This window comes from Apteryx rowi, unplaced genomic scaffold (assembly GCF_003343035.1).
Source record: "Apteryx rowi isolate R43461 unplaced genomic scaffold, aptRow1 scaffold_108, whole genome shotgun sequence".
In the NCBI taxonomy this organism is placed as follows: domain Eukaryota; kingdom Metazoa; phylum Chordata; class Aves; order Apterygiformes; family Apterygidae; genus Apteryx; species Apteryx rowi.
This window is the reverse complement of record NW_020447286.1, coordinates 1,104,498-1,130,124: the sequence shown is the minus strand read 5'-3', so window position 1 is coordinate 1,130,124 and position 25,627 is coordinate 1,104,498. Positions and strand designations below refer to the sequence as shown.

General features: G+C 37.9%; 1 protein-coding gene across 1 annotated transcript in view; it reads right to left on the bottom strand.

The window, feature by feature from the left end:
* Positions 1-25,627, bottom strand: part of SEMA3A (semaphorin 3A) — a 173,860-nt gene that overhangs the window by 32,932 nt on the left and 115,301 nt on the right. The window contains exons 8-11 of the mRNA XM_026071286.1: positions 5,960-6,102; positions 4,669-4,783; positions 4,510-4,579; positions 3,293-3,437 (exon numbers count right to left, since the gene is read on the bottom strand). Coding sequence (XP_025927071.1) covers positions 3,293-3,437; positions 4,510-4,579; positions 4,669-4,783; positions 5,960-6,102 — 473 coding nt within the window. The remainder of the gene's footprint in view (positions 1-3,292; positions 3,438-4,509; positions 4,580-4,668; positions 4,784-5,959; positions 6,103-25,627) is intronic.

Below are 25,627 nucleotides of genomic sequence, written 5' to 3'. Positions count from 1 at the left end.
TAATGATTAATTAGATAATTTATGTAAAGTGCTTTAAGTAGAAAAATCACTACACAAGTACTAAGTATTGTTAATTGCAGCTGGGCAAACACTGAAAAACAGTAAATGAATATTCATTTCAGTTTTAAAGTAAATGCATTTCAGCTGTGTTTCAAATGCTTGGATATTTACTTTCTGGCTCATTTTCTAAGAAAAGATTTTACTGGCAGCAATGTTGACCAAAATGTATTTTATGCAGAAAAAAAATCACATAAAACTAGCATTAGTTTCTATGTATTTAAATGAGAAACCTGATTCTAAAGACCAGACTACCGTTTGGATGCCGTACTTTTATGAGAATAAAGAATGGCAGTAATTTTGTGTCTTTAAATCTAAAGCTTATTACCTGGACTAGACTGTGGCTCACATTCATCCCACCCCTCTTTAGGAACCTGGCTGAGATACTGAAATGAAAAATCTATTTGCCATAACTCCCTCTCTTTTCACTAGAGTGAAATGGGCACCATCAATAGGCGATTTAGCCTCATAAACTGCTTGCAGAGGAGTCTCAGCCCACATAAAATCTGAGTTGTCCTGAGGAGACAAGTCCTGTCATGTCACAAAGCCAGGGCACAAAATGAAGACATTATCTTTGTCGCTAATGACAAGACTGCTTTTGATATCAGTTGGTGCAGCTCAAGCTAATGGGCCAAGCACCAGAACTCAAGTTTATACACCTGACTGATCTCACTGATATCAAGAAAACAAACTATTCTGGTGCCTTAAGTTAGGCATGAATATGAATAATCTCATAAAGTTGGAGAAATGAGCCCTATCTTGGATTCAAGTGGAGTCAAAAGAACTCTTGCATTTAACATCCATTGGCCCTCAGTATGCTATGTAGTGTTTTTGATCAGTTAAGAAAAATTGGCTAGGATATACCTTAACTGACCTATTAAGGAATTCAACATAATAAATCCAAAGCTACAGCCATTCACTTTGATATCAGTAGGAACAAAAAGTGCTTTGCTCATAGCTGAAGATAGACTCTTGGTACCATAAACTAGAAAAAATTGGGGTTCTGAATTCACCAAAAGTCAGGTATGAATTTATAAGAAGATATGAAATATACATAAGAAATCCTCCCACCTCTTCCAAATAAAGTTTAAAGGTTAAAAAACAAAATTTCTATAGAATTTAAAGGAAAAATCCTGGTAATTTCTTTGTAAAAGGTAAAGGAAGATGAAGTGAAGCTGATGTAGAACTATTTACAAAGATTTCTGACTTTTCAAAAGAACCATTAATTTTCCTTTCCTTTACTCATACTGGGCAAGTCACCAGATGCTCAAGAAGTTTATTGGCATCTCACCTATGAAATTCCTCAGATAATTCAGCACTGTAAAAGTACAGTCTGGAACCGAATCACTGTAAGAAGCTCAAGTTTTATTTCTCCCTTCCCTTTCCCTGTTTTGGGAAAAGGAAGCCACAACACTGACATCTAAAGGAACTTCAAAAATCTTTCTCCTGTATTCTCAACAGATCTTCAAAGACATCAAAAACAAATCAAATGTTATCACTTTAGAAACAAAAAGCTCAGTTTCAGCCAGAAACATCCCTCATTTTAAAACTCAGTTTTATCTTATTAATACAAGAGAATGATTTCAGCAACTACAAGAACAAAAATGCACTAAGTGGTAGACATCAGGGTTAGAGTCACTGGCAGTGAGCTGGGAAAAACTGCTGGCCTCAACTACTCCTTTATCACTTTACTTGTGAATTTTAGTATAGGTATTTTTTAGTGAGATTCTAAGTGTAAAAATCCATCCTGAGAAGGTAGCCAGAAATAGTGTATCTGTCACTTAAACTATATTTCACTATTTTGGCAAAAGATCTGGTGGCTTAGGCCATTGGCCTAGAAGCTGGATTCAGGTCCCTGTTTTCCAGCTTGTTATACAAGCAACACAGAAAATATCTACTCATTCATATTTTCCAAAGGGACATAAACAATACTTTTTTTTTTTTTTTTTAATCTGACATTTCAACATTAACTACAGTGATTAGGGAAAAAAAGGTTCAGCACCACATGAGGAAAGAAATCCCTCTTGATGCTGCAGAGCTTGTGTTTTAACTCTGAAAAAAGTTAGGAATCCCATTAGCAATCATATGCAGGGAGAGAGGAGTGCTGTGCAATCCAGCTGTCAGGCAGCCATTGTTTTCTTTTATGTAGGAAGTAATTTTCATGAGGCTAAGCATATATATTGTCTAACTGTTGGAAATTAGTTGAAAGAACAGTTGAAAAAAAGTTGAAAAAATTAGTCTGAAAGAACGATTTTTAAAATACCAAACAAAAATAAGAATCTGGTGATTTAAAAAGCATCTAAGGTATTCCTGGTTTGTTTTCAGCCTTAATTTAAGGATACTTTTTAAAGAATGTTATGGGCAGATATATATATACACACACATATATTATATATGTGTGTACATACATATATACATACATACAAACATACATACATACATATATATATGGATTAAATCTTCAGCAATGATATTCCAGGGTTTAAATGGGCCAAGTCTATTTATACCTGTCGAGGAGCTATCCCAGTATATATAATTAATATAGATTTTTTTTTTCATAACTGTCCTGTCTTCTTAGACTAGTGGCAATGTTAGAGACAGTGAAATACTTCTAGAACCTCATGACATCAGTAGTTGGGGAGTTGCAGATACATGTGTCTTATAGCACTGATGTTTTAGTCATTCATAAATCAGAAACAAAGACAAAAGTCAAAATACAGATTAAAAAAAAAAAAAAAGTGCTAGTAGAAGTCATTACAGTCATTCCATCATCCATGGCAGAAATATCTGTCTTTTGTATTGAATTCAATGGTGAGAACAATTGCATATTTATTAACAACCAGGCAGATGCTCTGTTTTGTATTCATTAAGAATGGTTCATTCAATAACTGTTACAAATACAAATTCCAAAGACAGAATAATGCAGAGTGGTTTATTAAACTTTTGACCTTCAGCAAAGCTCTTCAGCCACTGCTCAAACTTCTCCTGAAGTTAATATGAATGACCACATGAAAGTCCAAATGAAGCTACTAGCTACTTCTAAAGCTTCATGATTTAGAAGAAATTAGTAAAGTCTGGACCTGGGGAAATTGTTGATTTTCCCTTACACCACTCCCTCTGCACCACTATCTCTTTCTGTTTCTTTCTTGGATCTCAGCTCAAGGACCATGTAATGTGTGAGAATATTTTCCATGGTTTTCTCTTTTTAGATTACTAGGTTTCCTAGGGTACTCACAGTTCCCGGCCGTGGATACGGCACTCGCCCTTGGTATGGGACCCACTGGTAGTTGGGGCCGTCTCTGTGAGCGTAGGGACCAAGGAATACCCTCCTCACGTCCGTCATGCTGTACATACACACCGCCGACCCCTTGAAGATATTACTAAAAACCAGGGAAGAAGAAATCAAGTCAAGTTCTTTAAATTATCTGTCCATTTAATCAAGTAGGAGAGCTGTGGGAATAGCAGCTTGTTGCTTTCTAATTTATTACATGTGCTGATTACCAAAACTCTGACATGCTCTCAGAGCAATCCCAACTCACCTCCTGTGAAAGTTCAGCAGAACTGATACGATCTCCCAGATATTTTGCTAAGCATATGGCTGCTATTCCACTCTTTAAAACATATTGTCCCCATAAGGCCAAAGCCCCAACTTGAGTAAATGTCAACAGGCTTGTCTCTAGGGCACTATTCGATTTTTTGCTTTATTTCACTTTTTTTTTTTCTTTTTTGGTATTGTCTTTCGTCATTTGGGCAGCACACACGCAAACTGCAGTGCTGTTTCTTGCCCTGAGATTTCTTACTGAAGACAGTAAGTACTTGTAAATCTCCCTCCTCTATGCACGGTTATCTTTAGAAACATTCTTTCTATTTAAAAGCTAAAATCTTTGTCCTTCATAGATAAAAGTAGCAATGCTCTCTACCACCAGTACTGCAGACCTTCCTCAGGCCAAGTATAATTTTGTTCTTAGGGAAAGCACAGTGCAACCAAAGCATTCAAGCCACAGTTAGGCACGGTGAAGCAATACAACTTTGAAAGATTTTTAATTTTTCCAGATTTCCACAGTATTTTTACTAATACCTTGCTGAGTAGCCAATTTCCCACATGAGAGTTTTTCACTTTTACCCCTCCCCCAAATAAGCAATATTGAAGACCTGTGTGATTTTCCCAGATCTACGTGGGAAGGGCTGCAATTTCTGATCTCCACTATTACAGGCCAATTCAAAGGCAGGAACAGCCGGAGGAACTGATAGTCCTGGTGATTACTTGGTTCAGAGTGATGATGTACGTTGCTCACAAGACAAGAAACCTAATTCATTGCTGCTTACTGCCACTGACTTTTCAGTTCAAAGGTTAAGAAAATTTTGTTTCTTAAAAACATTTTTAACAAAGAGACCTCTTTCAAACAAGCAGCCACCCAAGTTTCCATGCAAGTAAAATGATACATTCTGTACCTGGAAGTTGTAAACACTCCATAGACTATTGGATTTTTAGGGTCTTTTGAGTTCATTAGAAACACATCCTCTGTAACAATAACAAGAAAGGGGGAAAAAATGTTAATTTCTGTATTGGCAATCCCAGAAAATGTTTCTGTATTCAAAGCTAACACTTACGTAGTTCATCAAAGTGTGTGTCAATGCCATTGGGTCCTGGCACAGAACAAATCAGGCGTGCTTTCAGGAAAGTTGTCCATTTGTTAACAAGGCTCCTGTGTCCACCAAAGTCATTCTAATAACGAAAGTATTCTGCATTAACATCTCGTAACAGTCTTTGCTTGAAATCTCAACTGAATACAGACAAAATACCTTAAATAATCTCAAGATGCTGGTTGTAGGAAACATAGAAAAGAATTCAAACTTTACATAAGAAAAACATTGTTTTCAAAGACATAATTCTGAATTACTTTTCTTTTACATGGTATTACTATACAGTTCATAGTATCACTGTACAGTTGACATCATTTCTAAAAAAAGAAGAAAGAACTCCTTATATATTCTAAAATGTACAACACTGGAGACAGAGAGACAGGCAGGCAGAATATTTTGCTCCAGGTTTCCCATCCAGCCACATCCCGGTAAGGTTTAAGAAGCTTATTATCCTTAACTGGGTAGCAACAAAGGAGAAATACAAGTTATGCATAAAGAAAGTATATAAAAATGCCAGAATGGTGGATTCAGATGCATAGCTGCAAAACTTGGAGCAGAAGCACACCAAGGACTCCATACATATGGGGTAACTGGTTTTCAAGCAGCTATGTCTGGACTTGAGGAGATAAATTGAAATTGTGCCTATGGATTAACATGAAATTTTACTGTAAATACCATAGTTGCCAAAGCTGTATAACATTTATGAATGTCACTTAATTTGTAGAAATCTTTTTAAAGTCTGTCAGAAAAATATTTGGATGTTTATCAGGGCGGATGGATGAATCAATCTGGAAACATTAAGTCTTCTGAATTGTTGCCCATTTATAAAACTTAGCTTAAACAACTATTTCTTAAATCTTCCTTTGCCTCTGTTTAAAAAGTTTTTCACTAGTGTGGGAATGGAAAGGTATTAACATTCCTCTAAAAAGTAAATTCTTCAAATGTTTTTGGCCTACCTGAAAGTATCACATTTCCTGCAAAAGACTGAGTCTTTTGCAGACACATTCTGAGCCTCAAAAAATGACTATGATTTTTTAAACAAAACATCACAGTTTGTGAAGCTTCCCAAACAGAGGAGAAATGAAAGTACACCTTTCTATGTGTTTTCCCATAACTATTTTTCACTCTGCCTGATCTCTGCTTCACTACAGTGCCACTGTTAGTACAGAATAGTTTACTGGCAAGGAAATGCAGTTACTAAAAGCACTCTCAAAGTGTCCAAGGATATCCAATCTCACACTAGTAAGTCACCATTTACCTTACAGATCTGCCCTATTCTGGCATGAGTGGCTTTTCCAGTGTGCTCTCCATCAATTGCATTTTCACGGAAGAAGAAATAGATTTTGTCATCTTCTGGGTTGTCACTCTCTGGTATCAGGTGAACACTAATAAATCTAGGATCTGAGAAAACAAGGCCATTGTGCATGTTACTGTTCCATGAATTAAATCACTTGCTTTCCTTGACTAATTGTGACTTTGCCAAGAATCAACCACTAAATTACATGGCAAATATTCCCATATTAGGTACATTATTGCACAGTTACATATAACAGATATTTACATTCCTTCTATCTCTTTGCTGTAATTAACTCTGCTTTTGGAAATAGACTCACAGGCTAGGAAAGTATGATCAAGCCAAGAGAACTAAAAAATGCCTTCTCAAACCTCAGACTTCAGTTCCTCGTGCTCCTGTGCAGCTCAAATCACCATTTACATGTTTTTGCTCTGCATTAGCTTACAGGCAAGCCATGTCAACACACACCAGCATTCATCTGCAGCTCACCTAGCCAATACATTTTTGTTTGATACTGTCTACTTCCAAACTATCGTCCCCCTGGGAAAACCCATCATTTTTTGTTTTGTTTTCAGAAGGGAAGTATAGCTGTGAATTTCTGTAGGGGGAAAAAAAATCTATTCAAGATTGTTGAAATACTATGTCTTGTCTTATCTTTTTTTTTAGATTGTTTTCACAGAAAAAGTTTGTTTCCTGACAATTATGGTAACACCATTATTTGATGATGAAGAAGAAATATCAACAAATGAAAATACAAAAAATTAAGACAAACTGATTGGTTATGTAAAAATGGTGGTAAGAAATTTTGAAAGAGAAATCTGTATAAATCGTAAGAGTAAGTCCATACCAGTGGTGAATTTGGCTCATCACTTTATTTTACTGAGATACTTCAGCTGCTGTTTTTCACTATATTTGGAAAAAAGGTGGCATATCCAATAGATTTACCAATCTGTTTTACAACCAGTTTACATCCTGCTGGGATAATTAACTGTGAACTATATTTAACTACTCATAGCCTTGTTCCTATGTAAAATTATAAGCTGTTGTAGTGTCTTGTGCTAGCCTCTTTTCAGTGCAAGTTATTGCCACATAGTCATTGAAACAGTGAACTGTATTTCGTTTTGCCAGTTTACACTCGCTGTCCCATTAAATTCATTGCCTTATTAAGACAGTAATGCTTGCAACCAGCCTATTTTGGTATATTAATAAATATGCACACATGTGTTTAGATGTGTCTATTATATAGGTGCATATGGCCTCATTTTATAGATATGTGTGTGTGTATACACACACACACACACACACACATACACAAAAAAACCCCAGTTTCTATATATGTGTATATATATATATACACACTGGTTATAACAGCCTTCACATGAAACTACAAGAGCTAGATAATAAATGGGACTTTGTGCCTTTTGGATCACACAGCACAAGAATGGCCATACTGGCGCAGACCAAAGGGTTCCTCAGACCTGTACACAGACTCCAACATTGACCACGAGTAACTAGCTGGGAAAAAGTAAGGACACGGTTAATGAAAATGCCAGTTTCCTGGGATAATCTCCCAGCCTCCAACTATTTGCCATGCAGCTAATTCCCTGAGCTTGGCTGGTTTCTCTGTACTTAGCAACTCTCAATAGATTTTTCATCCAGGTATCTGTAGAGACTCTTCCCAAACCCACACAGACTTCCAGCATTCACAGTATCCTTTGGCCATTTGTTCCTCAGGTGCGCAAGCTAAAGAAATAAAACCTACTTCTGATCTCTAGTTTTGCACATGAATCCTGCTAGCTTCATCTGATGTCTCTTAGTTCCTTTACCGGAAATATCCACAGCGTTCAAGATGTGGATGGATTGTGCACTTACACAGGGTGATAATAATGTTCTTTGTTGAATTCTCTATTCTTTTTCTATTAATTCCTAACATTTAATATGTTCCAGTAATAACTTCCTGAGCAATAAGCTGACATTTTCAAGGAACTTTATGTGCCATAAACCTAGAAATTCACTCTTCGTTGGTAAAGCTCAGTCCATAGCCCGTCATTTTATACGTGAAGATAGGCGTGTTCTTCCTCATGGCTTTTGCCATGGTTTATCACTACATCATTCATCGAGATTAATTTAATTTGTCATTTGATTGCTTAGCTACTCAGTTGCATAAGATCCTTTTGTAATTCCTCACAGTCTTCCTTTGTTTCGCTATGCTGAATAAAGAAATTTTCATCAGAAAACTTTCTCATCTTGCTGCTCAACCCTTTTCCAGGTCATATGTTGAACACCACAGGCTCAGAACATAACCATGTGGAACTCTACTACCTATTCTCTAAGTTAGACCTTTTTAAACATTTGAAACCATTAAAAATCTGTAAGAAGCTGAAGGTCTCCACTCCACAAGAATGGAAGTTTAAGCTACTAAATTCCCTTCCTTTCTTTCTAGCATGCATCCAACAGCCTTCACATTACACTGATGTGAGGCCCAAGGTAAATAATACTTAGACCATATCGTAATCTGATTAATATCTGTTGTTCTTTGTATAATCTACCAGGGCTTTGAAGGGAACTTGTTTCACAGAAAACATAGGCCACAGGTTAAAATCTTCACAGTCTGTGAAAAGATACATCAGAGGAAGAGGACACACGTTAGAAGACACTGGTCCAGGCTACTGGATCTGGAGTACTTTTGGTCTGAACACGCAGAGCTGTTTTTTACAATCTTAAGGCCTTAATGAAAGGGGCAAAAAAAATTCAACCAAAACTTAAACACATTCCCAAACAGTTAAATGATTTGTCTCTAGCACAATGGGTTTTGTAAATCACAAGATATCAAATTCTAAAATAAATCAGGCATCAAAAATCTAACTTTACGCTGCCCAATGAAGATCCCACAGGGAGTCCTATTCGAGTCAATAATATTGCTGATATAGTAAGGGTTATATAAACTTGTCCTCAGTTAGCACATTATTATTCTTTTCTTTCCCTCTCATACTTTTGCAAGTGAACCTGGAACACTAAGGGAGCCTAGCATATAGAAAAGGATTGATACGAGAACAATAGAAAAACAGTAAAAATATTGAAAATATATATTTCAAATAATTCTAGTAGAGTGGTGGCACAGAAGAGGGATGTGTGGAAGGCTGATAATTTAGGCCATAGAGAGATCACAGGTGTATATACTTTTGCATAACTTTTTTTTTTTTTTTCCCCAACCAGTGCTCATCTGCAAGGAAGTCAGATTTTCAATTAGTGATTAATAATCCTAACTACATTCATGGCAATAAAACCTCCACAAAGCCTCATATTAGAGCATCTCTTCTGTACAGCATGGAACAGCTTCTGTTGAATTACACTGGAGTGTGCAAGCCTCAGGCTGTTTTGCCACCTGGTTAAATCAATATGTTTTAGTCAATAAGAGAATGGCCCTTCATTTTATAGGGCCATTGCTCTTGTTAACTGTTTCTTTTTGTTTGTGTGTTTGTTTTTTCTCTTCCGTATAACATATCTCTGTCTATGTAATGAAGCAACTGAAAGGAGAAGAGGTTACACGTGTTCCATAGTATATAGACATAGACATTCCTTATTCCTTTTTGTTCAGAATGACTATATTGACTACATAAGCAAAGCCATGACCATGAGGGTGTGTGTGTGTGTATGTCTGTGTGGAGGGAGGGAAAGAAATTTTGTTGATAATTCAGTAGGTTATAAAGCTAAGACGTAGGCAGCGCGCGTGAGCGGACTGCAGCGTGTTCTTTATTGTTCCGCTAATCGAGGAGCTCTGTCCGGCCTGAGGCTTGATGAACACTGGCATTTCACTCTGGGGCTTCGGCCTGGGCTTAGAACGAGCTGTTTTGGGTCACGATGAATCAATCAGCCAGATGGCCGGCAGTCACGCAATATAGCGCGCTCTGCGCACTGCGAAGTGTTTTTGTATTGCTCTCCGAGGGAGCGAAGGGGACTGCTGTCCCCAGATGAAGGACTTACACTTGACCCGCCTAATTGTTCACCCATGCAGCAGAAGACAGACTGTTATCCACGAATGTGCGTGTTCGGGTATTGAGGTTACCCTGCCTTACCCTGCAAAATTAAACTTTCCCCATGGAAAGTTTAAAATAATTCAGTCAGGCCTGACCTACTTCGTACATTCAACACAGCCACATAAGATGTGCTGGAATGAACTTCAAGCAGTTTTACTGAATGGGAAGTGGAACTTTGATCCGAAACCACTAGCAGCAATTGCAAACACTGATGTACTGCAGCTATTGTGGATAGATAGGATGACTTCAAATTTCTGTATATGAATTACAGGGTATTCTGAGACCCTAAAACTGCCTCCAATCAGTGAAACACTCAAATATTCTTACAACAGTCCAGCATGTTCTTATTTAAAAGCAGTCTCTCATTAGCTCAAAGGTCCAGAAAGCACGTTTAGTGAAAACGAATTTAAGAAATTATTTGACATCAAATAGTTTACAATGATTCATTGTTAAAGAAAAAAAACACACACACACAAAAACAAGCAGACAAAGTGGAAGAGTGTTTTAAAAAATAGCATACATCAAACAAGCATGTCTGAAACATGTTTAAGCATGATCAAAGGGAAACAAAGCCACAGTATAAACATGATCAAAATAAAATTACATCCAAAACCACTTCTCTGATCTTGCAGCCAATGTGAGCAGGCTAAAAATAAAAAAACTTAAGATTTTGATTTAAAACAATCAGCATCAAGAAGCAAATTATTAAAGAGCACACCTTTTGCAGTCTCTGTTTTCCAATTGTCTTCACTGTGGAGCTATTTCTCAGCTCCCACATGACACCCTTCTAGCGCCACTTTTTGTCTGCCCTTCTGCAATTACCAGCTCTGCAGACATTTCATTGGCAGCAGCCCATTAAACTGTCCTTCATGAGAAATCTGGCTTTTTATGAAAACGACACCTTGGTCCAGCTGCCTCTATGATTTATACGCCATTGTTTGCTTAGTTAACTAATGGAAACATGTTTTGCTTGTCTCAGCACTTCAGGTTCAGAAAAAGCTAAGGAAAATCGATCTGCATTTGTTCCTTTACAAATGTTATTCTTTAGCAGTGACAACCACGGGCACACACACAAAATAATAGCAAGAAACAATAAAAGTCAGAAATTGGATTTTTAACTGAACTGCATTAGCATTTTAATGAAGATATATAAACTAGAAGGCACAGAAATTACCTTTAGCTGTCAAGATTGAGTAAGCTGAAGGAACAGAAGCTAGGGTCATCTTTTCATCATTTCATAGAAGTAAAAGGGTAGTTCTCTCAGGAACTGTTTTGTAAAGAGTTTCAACTGGATGCCCCTCTTACTGTATATTTACGGTCAAAAAGGCTAATTTACCAGTTCACAGCAAGAAAATTCTAGGAAACTGTAGGGAAATTTTACGCTCAGTAAAACTGCAGTTACTATAATTTAATGAAAATTACTGGAGGGTGACAAGGGCCCTGAGGAGGTAACAGGACTAGGGAGTCTTAAATAAAAAATTCAACAACAACAAAAGCAGACAGCTACACAGACTTCATAAATACATATAGTGCCTGTCCACTGAGACCCAACATCATCAGAGAAGCAAGCACCGTCCTCAGAAAATATGGACTTGAAATCATAGCTAGCTCTATTACCCATGGACAGGAAGACTCACAGCACCGGTCCCAAATGTGCACAGCAAAGCTGTAAGCCACTGTGGCTTTTGGTAAGGTCACCAGAGGACAAAGCTTTTAATATATGATGAGAGTGCTTTTCTTTTTGCTTTTAAACACTCCACTGTAGTTTACAAAATGCCAAAGCTTTTCATGGTGTTCTTCTGAAGTCCCATCATTTTAATTCTTCAACTTACATAAGCCTATTGTTGCCGATAAGTCAAGCGGACATAATGGACCTCTCATGGATTCACAGTTTACAGTTAAGCTCCTCAACCACACTGATGGCATCAGACCACATCCTAAAAGGTGGCTCTCAAGGAATACTCTTTGCACAGGGGATAACTTGTGGCTGTTATGGGACTAATATGAGGATTTTGTGGTAACTTGCTTTCAGATGCTGACACAGCAGGTAGGATCAGGGACAGACCACAGAGTATAGAGATGTGGTTTAAGAACAGTGTTTTCAAAGCCATGAGTAGGAAGAGATGAATGTGTGGCACCCAGACCAGGTATGATTGGGAGGCCAGTAGGTATCACAAGTTAAGACGCACTATAGTCTGTCATTGGTGCTACAATAGAAAATTCTCATCAGAAAAAGTTTTAAAGACTGGGGATATTTACAAATCAATACATTGCAAATCAAATAGAATGATGTTGAGGAACAGTGATCTTAACATACTACGTTAGTTACGGTAGTTTCTGCTGTCCTCCTCCTTAATGTCATATCACTTTCCCCCCTTGCCCCCAAAGACTAGTGAAGGTAATTTTGGTGACATAGATTATGATTATGAGCTAATAAATTTGAGATTTATCTAAGGTTTCTTGCAAATTCAATTGCATATATTGTCTTCATTTTTTTTTCTTATTTACACTCTCTGCATAATTAAAAAAAAAAAAAAGAACCCTTCCTCTCTGAAGAAGCTGGCTGTTTTGTTTCAGTGGAGAGTTATCTGAATTTTATTGTGAGGTAAAGAGATTACCAACTTTCAAGGATGAAAGGTTCTGAAAATGATACTAACATAGCACTCTTCCATCATTTCAATACATGGACTCAGCAACCCCACAACAAGGAAAAAAAGTATAATAGTATAAAACTATAATAAAAAATGCACGATGCTTTTTTTCATATCTAAATTCCTCTGCATCTCAGCACTATCGACATTTGTACAGCAACAGGTATCTAATCTTTCTGGCTTTTCAGTACTTTGACTATTTATATCACCTATGGCTCATTCTCATTGCGAGACTTTAAAACTGAACTAAGTGATTTTATTAGGGAATTAGAGTTTTATAGTTGGGGCAAAAAATAAACAAGGAAAAACTTAAATCTGAGTGTTAATATACTAAGGCATACGTGTTCCACTCTGGCTGAAAAGATATAAAGAGAACCTAATAACTTCATGGCTCAAGATGGCTCAGACGAACTAGGTAACTGATCTACTGGGTGCCATCTCCAGAAGAGCCAGGTTTCCCATAAAAAGCACTGAGAAGAGTTGAGGGAGAGGAAAGACGACACCAGAAGCTCATTTGGGAAGTGCTGAAAGTGGAGTTTCCTCCTGCATTGGTTCTTGTCCCATTTTCTGTGGCAAAGGAGCACTGCGGATCTGATTCTCATTAACACTCAAGACCCTTTTCACCAATGCAGCAGTATTAAATGACCTTAAGGAGAGCATAACTTCAATTTGTGGTACTTAATACTGCTAAAGTAGTGTAAATGAGGCTCCCAGTACGAGCCAAGGCTTAAGTCTCCAGGCAGTGCCACTACAGTGAGATCTCTTTCTCCTCCTCTGCCTTAAAGGCATAAATCAGTATGAGCATTTCTTTCGAGTAACATTTTAGCACACACGGGACGGAGAAAGAAGAAAATGTTGATCTGTGATGCAATTATCAGTTTCTGAAGCCTTTGTTCTAAAGAGACAACAATAGTTTTGATTCCCTGTAATGACTAATTATATGGTGAAGAAAAGTGAATACAAAAGTTCAGTAAAATTATAGCTTCATTCTCAACGCAAATTAGATTTCTCACAAAACAATGCTTATGATCTACCCACCCTATTTAATTTAAAAGAGGTGATTATTATCTCTTTACAGAACAACAACCAAAATTAACACCTCTTTTCTGTTGCTGACTATAGTTTGAGGTGTTGCATATCTATCAACACTGTTAATTTTAAACTGATCTACTCGTCCTTTAGAGAAAATGGTTGGACAACGGAGATGTCTAGTGTCCTCCACAGAACAGAAAGAAAGTATTGCAGCATATTGTCTCCAATGCGGAAAATGTTAATCTCAGGTTTCTGTATTTCTTAACCTCTCTGCAGAAAAAGCTAGCAAGACCTCCAGCTATGAGCCTATTTCTTCCTCAGTCAGCCACTTATCTAGAGTATCTTGACACTGATGCTTGGAAATTAAAACATGGAAAACCTGTGCCTTAACTGTGTAACCTATGTCTTCAGAGCTCCGGACTAGTGACAAAAAGTAAATGCCACAACCTGCATGTTAAACAGTGATGTATTGGGGGAGGAAGAGAAGCATGGAGACCTTGAAGATGAAAGGATTTTGGGTGTTACACACTTTTGGCAGTCAGAGCCATGTTATGGGCCTGCCTTTGGTTAGTTCTGAAAATTCACAGGTTGAGCAGAAGCCCCTGGAGATGCCCAAGGAGTCTGTGTCCAAACAGTATCAAGTTAGATGATCCAAAACTCAGAGACCACGCTGTTACTCTCCACTAATGTGATTTTTCTCAGGCCTTCTAGAACACTAAGAGATGTCTGATAAAGTCTTTGTGGAATTTTCTTCCCCTTATGAATTTGGAAATTAAATAAAGGGTACAAGAAAGAGTCCTGAAGGCAGAGAGTGTATACTGCAGCAACACCATCATCTAAACACCCGAGGTAGACAAGTTCCTGGCCTGGTTCAAGCTCAGTGTGACAAATAGCTGGGGATTAACAAGGTGAACACATTTCACTGAAGTGAAAGTAGGATAGCCATCAGCAACACAACTGGTAAAAGCATGAAACCCTAAACTGAACAACAGCAGCCTGACAAGTATATCTTCAACCTCCATATACCTCCTGAGACCTAGACACTTAAGATTTCTCACTCAGCTCCATGCAGTGCATAACCCTGTCTCTGGCAGGACCATTCGCCATACGTATATTAAATTTTCTTTCCACATTGTGAATAAGTATGGCCTTTGTGTCAAAAATCGCCTACTTTCGAAACAGGAAGAAAACATCCAAATTCCATACCTCATAGCAATACTGCCAGGTTTAATTTGAAGATTGTGGAAGGTGTTATGTAGCTGTGAAAACAATCCTCTCCAAAATGTTGTGTCAAAAACTGGGACAGGACTCTGCCATCATCTCACTTCTTAGTGAGTGATGATCATTCGTGAGGAAACGATCATCGGTCTGAGCCAGGTTGCGAGCACGGATCCAGTAGAGAACACTCCTGTAGCAATTTCCTTACCTATCCGATCTCCTGTAATTTAATTTCTTTGTTAAATCCTTTAGATTTGGTCACAAAACTGAGGTCATTTTGTCAAACTATGAAAATGGTTTTGTTGTTATAATTAACTTTTACAGCTAGTTTAAAGCAACTTGACACAGAATCCATTAAAGTAAGAGTAATGAAGGGTGGCAGCAAAGACTGAAAAAAAGGCACTGGGTGAGTGACTTTTTAATTGATCTGTCCGGGTAGTGCAACAACATAAAATGCAGTAAGGCTCTTGTAAGCGGAAGCAAAAGCCCTCGGTACAACCTTGGGTATTCAGTGTGATAACATCAGTTATGACAACCTCTTTCAGCAGTCATGTGGGCATAATAGGTAGTTCCAACTTAATTTAGTTTCCATCAGCAATAAGGAAGTAACCGGATTTGTACCCAATTGAAATAATTTACTAACTTATTAATGATGTGAAAAGTTAGTTCTGCTCACAAAAAAAAAAAGAAAAAAGAAAGGAAATGTTTAATAAGAGAGGTGTGATTAAAAACAGAGAGAAAAGTCTTACAAAGTTATCTGGTGCACTGCTCTTGTTAGAAAGTTCTGCAAACTGTATTTAATTGGTGTGCACTTTTATTCTATACACACAAAACCTCCTTTTTTTGTCTTCACTGATAGCACTTCAGAAATATTTGACATAATTACCTCAATTTTTAGGAATTAAAACTTCCTTGGTGTAGCATTGGATCAGCACCAGAAAACGGGGCATTTTAGCATTATTTAAAATCAGTGATGGAGGAATTTGCAACATGGCCACACATGCTTGTGATAAATAAACAACAGAGAGAAGAATTAAAGTTAGCAGAAACATTTAAATGGTAATAAATGGATGAAATTAAGAAAAGAATAGAAATGCAGAAAAAAAATATAGGTCCTGTCACGAACAGGAAGAAACGGAACAGATTTTTAAGGAATGTTTTCTACCAATGGAAGTCTATTAGAACAAAAACAAGCTGAAAAGTAAGTCAAATATGTAACAGACCTGAGTACTAATAATGACAACCCATTTACACAGTCCTGTGAAAAAAAATCTGAAGACTCACTAGTCTCTGTGAAATATCCCATACAAAGGTTTCAGCACCTTTCCCACTCACAGAGCTTTCTATGCCTTGAATGGAAGTTTCTTTGGAGAAACAAAAGAATATGAAATGGAGACCAAAGGGGTGAGTGAGTGAACAGAGCTGTGCTCTGGGATTGCCAGATTTTGGAGTGCGTCAAGTGCTATCATAGTGCTTCGGAAATATAAAACACAAGAAAAAAAAACTGCCTTTATGGTTTGGAAATTACTAGCACACTATTAAGAGCTAAAATATATATAAGATCCAGATAGTGCCAGTCTTACCTACTGGGCCTGCCACTGCAAAATATAGGAATCATTGACATACATTTAAGCATACTGGTAATTCTGAACTCAGTAGACTAGACTTCCTTTTTTTTAACCATATTTGGTGCTTCTTGTTTTTTTTCTAAGATGCATATGTGGGTGTATATGTCTGTTTATATGCTTTTATTGAAAATACCAGAGTACAAACCACTGTTTTTAAAACATGCTAGCATAGTTCCATACTAATTTTGCAGCTTGTCAATCAGATGTTTCTGTACTTGTGATCTATCTTATTATCAGAAGTCACTGAAAGCACGTGAAAAATCAAGATTCCTGATTTTGACAGAAGGCGGTTCCTTTAGTGTTCTGCAGTACATCTCATGCATCACTGATTCTGCTGTTATTATTTACTTCCTTTCCCAAGTTTGTACATTCTATGTTGGTGCATAAAGTGACTAAAAGAGACATTTTCTGCTTCACAACAGGTTACATCTGCCTGCTGTGCAAATTATCCAGACTTTAAAAACTTGCTGGTTTGTATTGTATACACCATAAAACTTAAGTTCTTTTTTTCATGTCTTTTATGCCATGTATTTTGCCTTTGCTCTTAAAATGCTTGCAGGAAACTGCCAGTCCCCAACCCTTAAAAATATATACATATATATATATATATTTTATATTTTTAACCTGCTCGCAACCGGTTTTATTTCCAGGAAATATCCTTAGTAAATCCAATGCTTGGTATTTACCCAGCTACTTTGCTACTGCTTCCTAGGAAGGTCCGGGGTTTGAGCAGCTCAGTCAGAGCAGCTCAGTACATACAATTTTTCTATGCATGAAGAGTTCCCTTTGCACAAACATTTCATGCCCGCAGAGGGCCACGCTTAATTTCACTGACATCAGTGGAACTTTTTCTAGTATTTATAAAAGGATTTGAGTTTCTCTCAAATAGCAGTAAAGGGATCAATAAACACCAGTCCTCAGATCAAATTCACAGGTAATGTATTATCATTGAATGTTCTCTAACATTTCATAAAAGCTGTGGAGTGAATGGGCAAAATATGTAATCTGGTCCTTAAAACAACTTTTCTTCTGTTTTTCTGAGCAATGACCTGAAAAAGAGCTCTGTCCCTGAAAGGTTGTCTGTTTTTTCCCTATACCAACTCATTTAATAATATATTCCTACAAATCCCGCTGTTTTTACCTGAACACAAAGCTTTACAAACCTACCAACAGGAAATTAAATTTATACATATATACTTATAAACATATGTTAAAAATAAACTTTTCTATAATCCAGAAATTTAATAAAAACACAGGGCAACCTATCTCTTTTAAAGGTAAATGGGAATAGGAAATATTTTTCTCTATTTACTTAGTATATCTGCTGCAGCCCTAGGGAGCCTTGGAACATCAAGTTTTGCCGGATGTTGTATAAGAGATGGTGGTCCCAAGTCTAACATTTGCCTTCAAAACAGATAATTTTGCCTGATAACACTATAGGGTGTGTCACCTTTTTACACATGAAACACTCAACCTATAGCCACCAGTGATATGTGTCTGAGAATGGTAAAAAAATAGAGCTTGAACAGGCATATCTACTGTTAGCTGACGTATGCTACCTTGATGTTTATTAAATGTTACCATAAAATCTACTTCTTTTACTGTAGAGCGTTTAAAACCACCTTTCAGCCTATCTACATCATGCTTCTTAGAAAATCAAGTCTAGCATCATTTTCAGCAAGGATGAACTGATACAGGCCCGTGTAATCCAATGGTAGAGCAAGCTATGGGATATGCCTGACACCACTTTGAAATCTAAAAGCTAAACGCTGAAGCCTGAGCTAAGTAACAGAGGCTGCTCTTAAGGTCAAAGGGAAAAGTGGGCACTGCTTTAGAAATGCAGCAAAATGAGATACGTTCAGGATCTATTGCTCGGTCAAAGCTTAAAGATATCAGCTGAGGATCCCATCTCTAAGTTTTTTTTTCCATGCTCTGCCTGTCATATCTGAAAACTGTGATTCTTTTAATAGGGTATTTGGAGGCTTCTTTTTTTATTTTCTCTGTTACATAGTCAAGTAAGTGGCCTTTACAAGTGAAAACAAGTTTCCATTTGTCTCTCCCATTTGTCCCTCCCTGAGAGTTAAGTCCTGTTTTCTCTTCCTTACATCACCGTCATGAATAAAGTTCTATGGGCTAAATCATGCTGTTGGTGCCATCTGTTTCACCCATTTGTCTTACAGCTGTGGCCTGGTGCAATCTGGGAAGAAATCCATGATAGAGGCTCAAGAGGAGCTAGAACCAAATCTCTCCTGGGTTCGCTGGATTTGCAGAACCAAAAGAAGAACCAAAAATGTTTGTAACGATTAAAATTCTGAAGAGGAAGAAAATTGATCTCTTGGAGAATTTGATACCAGATTAAAAATACAGTTCTATAACTAAACTTTCTTTTTAAATAAATAAATTCAAATAGTTCTATGTATTTATTAATTAGATCAGTTTTAGGTGTTTTCTTTCCTCCTCTATAGAAAGGTGGCCTACTGTTACAGTACTGAAGGATGTAAGATTTGATACATCACAGTATTTCAGAAATAATAAAACTATAAAATAGACAAGGAATTAATTAATAAAGCAGAATTTAACTAAAACAAATAATCTATCTACATTTCCTGATCTTGCATAATCTTTGTGCCTACCTGATAACATAGTAATGCATAGTTCTGTTCTAATACAGTCAGTAGCCATAATTCTGTTAAATACAGAAAAAGTAGGAATACATGCTTAAGAATGGTCCATAATATTAACTTTGCTATTCTTTGCTGGTATAGCTTTTAAATTGTGCTCTTGAATTACGTGACTGTATTATCTGTGGTTTAAACACATTGATGTTTCCACTTTGTTGTAAAAATAGGCTTATAATACAAGACTGTATTTAGCAATCTAGTACCAGCCATCAGTTTGATATCAGCCGTGACATTATTTAATTTTCAGAATCACAGAGGTTAAAGCTCACTGAACTATAAACAGTTGGAAACATGGAGTGTAATCCCAAGGCACAGCTCTGCACAAGCTGTAATTTAAATCATATTGCATGCTAAGCTGAAAAGGCAGTGCAGGTCCCAGAGGGCATGAATAAATCTGCAGTCACTGATTTGCCACACACATTTGTGTTCAGATTCTGTAACTGTGCAAATGTGATGTCTTCCTTTAGTGCAGAGGACCTGTCATCTACTGAGATTTGTAATTAAATAACCCAAAGAACAAAAGCAATTACTTGGCCTTACAAGCATTCAGACTGGAGTTTACACGATTTCATGAACAAAGAAAAGAGGAAGTTATGGAGACAGTGGGAAAGGGAGGGTCTGAATCTACGGAATAATTCAGCTGTGTCTACCACTGACTGAGATTTTAATGCACAGACCAGGTACTCAAATACCTGGTTTACTTTGAACTAATAATTACTTCATCACAAGCTTCACTCTGGAGTGGATATTTGCCCATGTAGGGAGCCAATTTTGTTTCCAGCTGGCGAGGTGCCACGTCAGGTGCCTGCTTTGAGCAATCAGTTGCGATAATTGCAAGCAACACTGAATGCCTTTTGGGGCAAGCAATTCACGGTTCAGGAATGGCAGTATAAAGGGGGTGTTAGGTTCAGCCCATTACAAAGAACAACTCACAAAGTTTGAACAGGTTGAAAACTAACAGCTGTAGTTTTATGGAAGGGGGGAGAGAGGTAGGAAGAGGCTAAGGGGCTGCAACCGCACTCCTCCATCATTAGCTCTGCCGGATGTGCTGGCCAGTCTCAGTAACGTGACAGGGTGGTGGCTATGGGGTTGTGCAGCCCTTCCTATTCCCAGCTCAGCTGCTTTGTCCTCCCATTTCCCAAGTTTGGTTGGATATTCTGATCTGGGCCAACAAGGCTTCCCCGTAAATCAGTTTAGACATTGGTTCAAGAGAAAACCACATCAACTGCCCGTGATCATGGTCTCCTCCATATTTGCTAGCATTTTCCTTTTTTCTATTTGACATACTGGTAAAATAAGAAGAAGAAGAAAAAAAAGATTTTCATAGAGGTTGCTTGATGCAAAGGAAATATTTAAAAGGCATATAATGAATTAATGCATTATAATCATACAATCATATAATGAATTATATATCATATAATGAATTCATTAATAATAATGAATTTCCTAAATGGAAGTTAAAGGGCAGATTTATATAAAACCTAGTCATTGAATAAACAAAACACATTGTTAATGTATTTACAAAACAGCATATTATTACAGAAATGAGCCAAGCACTGCAGTGAGCAGAAATCGCTAGGTCTTTCTTGACTGCAGTTATAATATTCTGGGTCTTCATCAGGTGAAGATCTGGTCCATGGCATCTTTTAGTATCTATATGATAACACACTTTTGTCTCTCTGCCTGAATAACAAGTTTTAGTTGATCTGTTTGAAATGGTTGATTTCTACCACGTTGGCATGTGAGATGTGGCACCAGCACTATTTAAAAGAAGGAACCTGCCCAAACCGAGACGCTGGAGGTGATAAATGGGAGGCTTGGACTGCATCCTTAGAGATAGAGGATGTGTGTGTGTGGCAGGATGGAGGTGGAACTGATAAACACCCCGAAGTCTGCAGGTGCTTAGAAACAGGGTTGAGGTTCAGGAACTGTCTCTAATATTCTTTAGAGGCCCAATCACCAATGTCCCACATGACTGTACAAAGAAAACTTCTTAAAACAAAACCAGCTCATTTCTCCTTTTAACACAGACTAAAACATTGCCAAATACTTTGTGGCCAAAGCTGTGAATCTCATTAAATTCAATGAAACTCGCTTAGCACTCTCCATTTTTGTGCAGCTGAAACCTCTAATTCTCCACCCCCCCGCGGCCAGCGTGCTCTAGTCACATCACACTTAACCTTTGCCTTGGCTTCTCAGAAAAGAATTTGTTTCACCCTATTCACAGCTTCAACAGTTTGGCAAACTGCACTTGAGTGCCGCGCTGGGCCTTTATATTGAACACACTAATCTGATTGTTTTTCCACTCTACAAACTTTGGGTCAACAATCAAGCTGCTGCCAGAAACTAATTAATTTGCAAACAGGCCCCATTTTCACAGGGGGGGAGCTTTTGAAACCTATGTCAGCAGAGCTGGTCACACCATGGTGACATGCATTGTCATGGCATCCACTTTTCTGGGTAATTCTCCTCACTAATTTTTCACCATACACGTGAACTCAAATTACCCAGTCAACAGTAAATCTCTATTGAATGCCCACCAAACTCTGAACGTGGTGGCCCGAGAAGAGGAAATTGGTATTGACGGGGTCAACACTAATTAAACTGATGGTTAGAGCAGAAGGGGAAAAAACACAAGAACATTAAAAAAAAAAAAATCAGATGTATGTCATATCCCAATGATGGGGGCTGTACAAACTCACTCCTGCTTTGTTTAAATCAGTCAGTATTCTGCTATGTGATTCCCAAGAAGCAGATTTCTTCCTAACTTTTCTTGAAAAGCTGGTTAGTCACTTTTTTTAATAGGAAAGGTGGCACAATTTGGTATCTAAAAGCGATATTTTCCAAGCATCAGAGCTGTGATGACTCACAGAGATCTTAAAGATCACAGTAAACCTACTTGAATTTGGAAGGCCTATAATATAGGCCTATAATATATGTGTGTGTGTGTGTGTGTGTGTGTGTGTGTGTATATATATGTACAGGCCTATAGTAATGTCTTTGGCATCCTGCCACCTAAATCTGAACTCTCCTTTTTCTTAAACTGATTTAGATCTTTGTAAAAATAATAATTACAAAGAAAATCATGTTGTGTAATTCCAACTGGGGCCTGCACCAAGAGCAAAGAAAAGTGCAGTCTTAGAACCTCAACGTTACACCTGCCTTGGACAAATTATTATTCTTTTTCTTTCTGTTGAAATCCATCTCCAGGGCAGAAATTTTCAGTAAGCTTTCCTGACTATGAATAATGAATGTGGGTAGCCTGTGTGTTTATATTTATACATATATACATATATAGATACGGTCCTTTCAATCATATATTAACTGAAGTAATATACAAAGCTTGCTAGTAGCAATTATTGCTACAGCTACCACTACTTCAGCTAGATACAGAGTTTGTCACCTTCCTCGTGTGAAACAGACCATTAAAGTTGCCCATTGCCAAACTTTGCAAGTTATCCATCAAAATAAAAATATATTAAAAAAAAAAAATCCCTCCATGTTAGGGGGAAAAAAAGAAAAGCCTTCCAGAGGACATGCAGCATCACTGGGACTAGGGGCAATCAGACAGTTGCTGAGGTTTATTCGTCAGTGTGAGAGGGGCATCAAGCTGGAGAACGCAGGGTCCGTGGGACCCTTGCAGTGTCCTCATGCAGGTCAGTCTTTTCGCAGCTCCCACCACTCGAGATTGCAGATGAGACCGATTTGTGCTCCTAAGGCTATGTCTGTAGTGAGCAACTCTCTTGGGTCATTGAAACTCGGTTCCGACCAACCAAGCAAGATTTGCCTGTAGAGTTGGGTACACTGATTTATTCACCTTTAGGATCTAGCCAGAGCACATTCTGGCTCATTCTTCCAATTTCCTCACAGAAAAATCAGAGCATGGGTGAAGGAAATGGGCACTCGCCTGGGTCTCACCCTGATGTGAGGCTCCCAGGGGTTACTGGTTATCCACCTAGATTTCAAAGCTGGCAATTGCTTCTAGGTCCTGCAGTTTAGACAGAGCATTTGCACTGATTCGTTTGGGTCTAGGTCATACCCCACTGCAGTTGTCCTGAGAACTATGAACTTCTTTCCTAAAACTGTACTCCCTGCATCAGTCAAGCTTTTCTGGCTTCCAGTGGGTCCAGTGCACAAAGCATTGAACCTCAAGCTCTCACATTATTTTTAATCATATACACTCTGCAAAGTGGATGAGTCACAGAGTGTGCTACAGCAAAGCAAGGCTTCTAATCTGCACTCCCAGCTCTTATGTTTTGGTCTGGATAGCAAGGCTGATCAAGCTATAACCTATGTACGAACCCAAGGTTAACCAGTTAACCATGTGATACATCTGTATATCTCTCTCTCTATATATCCTAAGTTGGGTGTTCCTGAATTAATTTGTATCATAAATTCCCCAGGCACATTGTGGCTCTAACTCCGACCAATATGTTTACTGATGTAAGTCTTTTTGCTCCAGGTAGTATTCTCTGGAGTATCAGGAAGTCCTCAAAAGGTGTGCTCAAACCAGGGGAATGTCCTCTTCTGTTTTTCCCTTCCTGCTCTTTTTTTTCTCTTTTGAGCCTCAAAACTCATCTTTTGGCTACTTTTAGCAATTTTTTTATACCTAAATGCAACAAAGACCTCATCTACAGTACTGAAATTTCATGAAGAAAAATGACCCATTTCTACACCATAAGACTAGAAAGGAAGACAAAAAAGGTCTAGTTACTAGAAGGATTTAAAATAACTTCATTCAGGCCACTTGGTGGTCTTGGAGATGGTAAAATTTATTATTATTATTTTTTTTAACCCAACACATTCATGCTTTTCCTCACATCCATAGGAGCCATAAAGCACCTGCACATTCTCTAATTGCCACTTGACCTTTGGTTTCTGAATGAGAGATTTCTCCTAGTTTGCATAAAGATCCAGGGAGCAGTTATCAGACAGGATGTGTCAACTGATTCAAATATATTAGCGCCTTCTGATCAAATGTTCAGCTAGACCTACAGCTCCCGTATTGTATTCTCCCAGGTTAGTGGCAGTATGAACACCAAGTAATAAAAGCAAGGAAGAAGTGAATTTTTGTGTTTTCGGAAATTCTACATTTCTTCAGAGAGCAAAAGAATAGAAAGGGTTGTAATGAAACGTATGGAGAAAAGATTTGTTAGATTGCAAAGAGAAAAGAAATTTAAATTTTGTATTCAACATCTTGAATTTGGATCTGTAGTCTTAAGGGGGGGAAAAAAAACTGTAAATTGAGTTTGTATTCCATTCTGTTCAGATTATTATACCACCGTCACCATAGTTTCTGAGTACTTCCTAGAACTGTGTTAGGTGACATTAGCATTTGTCACACATGGAATTTATCACTGTGAAATTATTTATTACTATTCTTAGCAATGAAGCTAATGGGAATGGGGGTGGGAGAGTGTATTGAGTGAGAAATAAAGCTTGCATATATGGGCATGTTTTGTTCTTGCAAGGGCTGGCGCTGTTGATGCCTGTATAAGCAATGATAGCACAGTGCAGGACTTTGATCCTCTCTGCAGGCTGCACGATACGAGATAGCAGCTGCCTAATTTGGGTCAAAGGCGAGAAATGCCTATTTTAAACACAAGAGATCCTCACTGAGTCCCTGGTAAGGCTGATTAAATCTACCTTAGTAAATTTATAGGCAGGTCTGCTCAATCCAGTCCCATGTTGTGTCAGTCAAGTGTGCTAGATACCTGCACATAAAAATGTATCAAAACTCCTCTTAAAGCTAAGATGTCTCCAACATTGGGCAGCTTTTTCTAATCTCATTCCCCTTGTGTTTTAAAGCTTCTAATTTGGAGACTAAATGTATTCTTATCCAGTTCATACCCAGTAGTTTTTATGTCCTTATTTCAGTAGCTCTTTTCTCATTGGGGATTTATTGTATTTATAGCCTCCACAGCCTCTTTTCTCCATGGCTCAATCATACTTTGTGAAACAACCCCAAGGTACTAAGATGGTTTGGTCCCATCTCTGCTGGCAGGTCAACCACTTTCCACGTCTGCTTACCTATGCTCTTTGCTGGCATGTGCTTTATTTCCTTCCATATACACGGACTGGCAGTGTGCCGGAGGTGAGCTGGAAAGCCAGGGAGGCTTTTGGGATGTGGAGTGGTGCAGAAGAGGGAGATGTCAGGGGCTGTGCATGGGTTTGGTGTGGCTGACCAAAGCAAAAAATCAAAGATTCAATGGAGCAAATGAATACATTCAGGCCTCAAGAGTAGTTGGAAGAGAACAAAGGTTCATTTCTAAGCATCCTGACGTATTTAATACACTTTTATCAGAGGGGAAAAAATCCTGTAAACTAGCTGAAATCCTGTCTTGTTCTTGCCATAAGCATCTCTGCTATGTAATACCTAAATATG